This window comes from Lagopus leucura, unplaced genomic scaffold (genome assembly GCF_019238085.1).
Source record: "Lagopus leucura isolate 7727_CA_CO unplaced genomic scaffold, USGS_WTPT01 36081-0_obj-0_obj, whole genome shotgun sequence".
NCBI classification, from domain to species: domain Eukaryota; kingdom Metazoa; phylum Chordata; class Aves; order Galliformes; family Phasianidae; genus Lagopus; species Lagopus leucura.
In genome coordinates this window covers 1-4,759 of record NW_024969226.1, presented here as the reverse complement: position 1 = coordinate 4,759, position 4,759 = coordinate 1, and the positions used below count along the sequence as shown (strand labels likewise).

General features: G+C 61.6%; 1 protein-coding gene across 1 annotated transcript; it reads right to left on the bottom strand.

Moving 5' to 3' along the window:
* Positions 1–670: 670 nt before the first annotated feature.
* On the bottom strand, positions 671–3,608 carry LOC122194058 (PHD finger protein 7-like). The gene is made up of 10 exons (XM_042894967.1): positions 3,557–3,608; positions 3,261–3,352; positions 3,072–3,173; positions 2,689–2,813; positions 2,381–2,543; positions 2,186–2,292; positions 1,868–1,969; positions 1,588–1,706; positions 1,358–1,425; positions 671–1,084 (listed from the first exon to the last, which is right to left on the bottom strand). The coding sequence occupies exons 1-10, from the start codon at positions 3,606–3,608 to the stop codon at positions 671–673; spliced, it is 1,344 nt and encodes a 447-aa protein (XP_042750901.1).
* Positions 3,609–4,759: the final 1,151 nt, after the last annotated feature.

The window sequence follows — 4,759 nt, the reverse complement described above, 5'->3', positions numbered from 1 at the left end:
TAACCTCAGCAGTCAAGGATTGTGTGAAGTATTAGATTGTGTAATCTTGCATTCCGATACCATGCTTAGGAAATTGACTTTCCTCCTCAGATCACTGCTGCTGTTTTGTTGTTAGGCCTATCTCCCACCTCCGTACCCTTCCCCCCTTCTCCCCTTCTCCCGTTTCCCAGGATGTGGATCTGTGGGTCCCCCTTTCCCATCATTAGTCAGAAAAGGGCTGGACTGGCCTGCAAACTGTTGACACCCCTTTTTTTCCAGGCTGCTGGGCCTGTGGGCATGCTGTCCCCCTTCACGGACACAGGTAGATCTAAAGATAACGCCACGACAACCATCTGGGAAGGTGCTGGGGAGAAGGCGACCCCGCGGTCTCAGCTCCTAACACTGCCTACTGCAGGACAGAGACGAGTGAAGCCAACATGTGGGGAGTGTGTTGAAGGTGTATTTTTTTTGAAAGATGGAACCACAACCGTCACGCGGGGATGGGACGTGGGTGTTTCCACGCTGTCTTTGGGACTGGTTGTGGGGGTGTCTTCTCTAATGCTGGACCCGGGAGCGGCTTTGTACCCGGACTGGTCCACCGAAGGATGAAGGTGGTATGTGTGGACTCTCTTCAAGGTTTTCTTTGCCGCTTGAGACCACAGCCATCACGATGGGATGGGACACGGCTGCATCAGCGCCGTCTTCGGGACTGGCTGTGGGGCCGTCTTCTTGGATGTTTTGCCCGGGAGCGGCTTCGTGCCCGGGCTGGTCCCCGCTGCCTGGACCGGCTCCCACGGCCTCGTCGGGGCCGGCTGTGGGAAGTGGAAGCGCGACGCCCCAGTGGGGATCGGCTTCGAGTGCGGGCCCGCCCTCGTTGCCTGGATTGTCTCCTGCGTGCAGGCAGAGGGGAATCCCTCGAGGACCTCGATGGTGCTGGTCTGGCTGAGGTGTGGGTGCCGCTCTGAGCACCTCGGGGTGTTGTACGGCTCCCACCACGTTGTCTTTGGGGCCGACTGTAGGAGCCCGAGGCCCGGCCTTGCAACGGGGAGCGGCTTCTTGTACGGCCGGTCTCCCGCTGCCTGGGACGATTTATGGCTGCAGGTGTCTGGGATGTTCTGGAGGACCGCGTGGTCCCTCGTCTTCTGGGCCTCTGGGAGGAGGTCTCAGCGCCTGCAGCTGGTGCCCGTCTTCTCCCACCACGTCCTTGGTGCTGCTGACTTGTGTCCCGCTCCTCAGAGAGATGTGAGCGGGTGGTGGTCTGCTCAGTCTCCGGCACTCTGGGCTGGACGCTGAGCTCAGGCAGCTGGGAGTTGCAGGATGGGCTGGGAGCTGCCTGTGTAGCAGGACCAGAGCTGCTGTCTTCAGGTCCTGCAAAGACGGGGGAAGGCACCGGTACCTCCTGGCTCGAAGTGCTGGGGCTGGCAAGCTCGGCGCTGGTGTGGGAGGCTGTAAGGAGAGACAGGAAGCTCAGCAGGATGAACATGCAGCCCCAGGGCAGGACAGGCTGCCATCCCTCATGGGGCAGAGAGACTGTGGCGAGCCCACCCTGAGCACCTTGCTAGGCCTTGCCGGCCCCAGTCTCACGGCACGCGGCTCTTTGCCTCTTACCAGTGCTCCTGCCAGCGCAGCTGTCGCACTCCCAGCCGTTTCTGCCAATGTCCCAGAAGGAGCAGCACCAGTGCGCGCCTTGTGAGCCGCAGGAGCTGCAGACGTACAGCTGCCAGAGCCTGGGGAAGCAAACAGGTTGTGGCTGTGAGGACAAAGTGAGCCAAGGCAGGGAGCAGCCAGCATGGCTCTGGTGCTCCGTCTTTGCTCCAAGGATAATTCCAAGCCTATGGTGAGGCTGAGATCCCACGCAGAGCCCCAGAGGACTGCGGAGGTCACTCACCCCTCCTCCCTGCCTCCTCGGTAGATGCACGGGCTGGCATCGCAGCGCCTGTAGCTTTGTCGCAGCGGCTGGTATGCTTCATCGTCCCACCAGGATGGTAGTCTGCCAGAGAAGAGAGGGAATCTGATGAGTCTCGGGTGCCCCAGGTGTGAGGCAGATTCAGGGCATCCCTGCTCATCTCCCTTGATCTCATTCCCAGCTTCTCCAGGAAGCTGAGACCAGTGCTCGCAGGATGGCCTGCCAGGGCCAGGGGCAGTTCCTGGGCAGGCACAGCACCTGTGCCTGAGTGTCCGCGGAGCTGGGCAGAAGGACACCAACCTGATGGGGATTTGGATCCCCAGCGCGATCATTTGGGAGCGGAATCGTCTTTTTCCTCTGCAGACGGGGCAGAAGAATAGCATGGTGGCGGCGTGCAGGGCATGTTTCTGCAGGACAAGCACAAGCGTGAGCGTGAGCGGGGCTGGCTGCTGCAGAGCACCAGCCTTGCCCACTGGGCGAGGGGAGGACTCCTACCCTGATGCAGCCCCGGTGGAACCAGGCCTGTTTGCACACCGGGCACACCATGGTGTGGTAGGACGTGCTGTCCCCCACGGGCTCCAGGCAGATGACACAGACGGTGTTCTGCGATGGAGTTGCCTCCGCTGCCTGCCGAGGGCGATGCTCCCAGCAGAAGGACCTGGGTGGGAGGACAGAAGGAGTGGGCATGGTGAGAAGTGCTGTGAGGAGGGCAGAGGACCAGGAAAGAGCGCCAGGCCTGGGCTCTGGCTGCGGCAGGATGCTGGAGGTGTCGCTGCGGGTTCCTCCCTGCTGACAGCCCTCACCTGTGCTGCCCAAAGTGCTGCGTGACGCATTCCCCGTCCTCAGCGCAGGGCAGGTGGAAGCTGCGCTCACAGCCTGTGTCCGCACAGTTGATGGCAGCTCCCCTCTGGCCACAGACAAAGCAGTTCTGGAAAGAGCAGAGCAGCCCCCGTTAGCGGTGGGCTTGGGGCCTCGGCAGCCAGCCCCACTTCTCCGGGCAGGGCGCAGGGTGTGGGCACTGCTGCCTCACACTCTGCAGAGCTGCCTGGCAGACGAGGCTCATCTGCTGTGGTGGGACGATGTCCCAGAGCCGGCTGGAAGGGCCGCGATCGCTTTCTTTGTGTCCAGGCGAAGCCGGTGCGAGCCTCTGCCGGCACCAAGCTCCCCGTTCCGTTCAGCTCCTCACCTTCTGGCCTGCCAGCTGGACCGTGTGCTGGATGGCGCCAATGGGGAAGCCAAAAATTTCGCCCGCTAGGCTTCTCCGCTCCAGAAGCCCATTGGCAAAGAACTGCAGGAGAGAAAAGAGTGGGATCTCGTGAGGCCGGAAAGGAAGGGAGCATGCGTGGCAGGAGCCCTATCCCGTGAGGGAACTTACCAAGCAGAATTCGTGGGCACAGAGCCCACCGCTGGCAAATGTCTGCCCGCAGATGTCCGGGTTCACCTGTGCGCGGCCGCACAGCACGCACACTGCAGAGGAAGGAGAGAGCAGCCGTGAGCAGCGGTGAGCACATGGCAGGGCCGGGTGTTCCTGGGGGCCGTCCGTCCCCAGGGCCTGCTCCGAGCCTGCTGTGCCGCCGGCTGAGGGGCAGGGCTGGAGGGGGTGGAGGGGAAGGGGACACTGCAGGCCCAGCAGCTGCAGCGGGCAGCCACAGCCCGAGCCGGGGCTCTCACCTGGCTCCCCGGAGTCGGGGGTCTCCTCCTTCTTCTCAGCCATGTTCGGCATCGACAGTGAGAAACAAGAGAGTCAAGGAAGTCCGTCCTCTCTCCACGCCTCACCAGGCCGAAGTGAGCAGGGCCCCGGCAGCCTTTGCTGTGCTCCCGGCCCCGCGGGTCACAATGGCCACCATTGTGACATCACGGTGACCACCTCACCACCAGGCTGAGGGCACGGCAGGGCGGCGGCTCCTGTGGGCAGCGCAGGGTGAGGGGCCCGGTGCTGCCAGCAGCAGGGGGCGAGGACGGCCTCCCTCAGGCCTTTTGCACCGTGCTCGTGCTGGGACGTCGCAGCACAGAGTCTAATAAAGGGCTGCGGGTCGACTGCACAGCTGGCATTTCTTGCGTGTGCGTGTGCTGTGTGCTGGCCGACTTTCCACGGCCTGCTGGTGAAGGGGCAAGGTGTTGACCTGAGAAAAGAGGAGGTCTGGTGACCTGCGAGAGGGAATTCCTCACTCGGAGGGCGGTGAGGCCCTGGCGCAGCTGCGCAGAGAAGCTGTGGGTGCAGGCGCTCCAGGCCTTGTTGGACAGGGCCCTCTTCTAAGCTGACCTGCTGGGTGGCACAGGTCCCACGGCAGGCACCTGGGGCTGGGTGGACTGTACGATCCTTTCGTGTCCAAGTCTTCACACATCAAAGCTTCAGGCCTCATACAGTTCCCAGAGGCGAAGTGGCACGGGCCAGGCACAATTCCCTTCAAGCCTGTGTATAAAATGAGTCAGGAAAACTTCTGAGGTTTGCTTTCTTTGGCCTGCTGGCAATTGTCACCATGCCAGAGACAGGAGAGGAGCTGTGCCTTGCCCAGGGCTGCAGTCCTGGAGTCACACTGGAGCATCCCCGCTCATCCAGCCTGACCATGAATGTCAGCTTCTGCATGAAAGTCAGGCCAACGCTGATGGGAGAGCTGCCCTCTCTAGGGCGAGATGTTCAAGGTCTCATGGACAGGGCTCCAGGCAGCCTGATCTAGTGGGTGGCAACCAACACACTGCAGGAGTTTGGAACTTGATAGACTTTAATGTCCCTTCCAACCCAAGGCATCCCAGGATCCCGAGATTCAAAACGTCTGTCAGATCCAGCATTAAGCCAGATTACTGAGACACCTACCCAGCCAGTCTTGACATCTACAAAGGCTACCACGGTAGTCAGGCACGACCTTTTTGTAG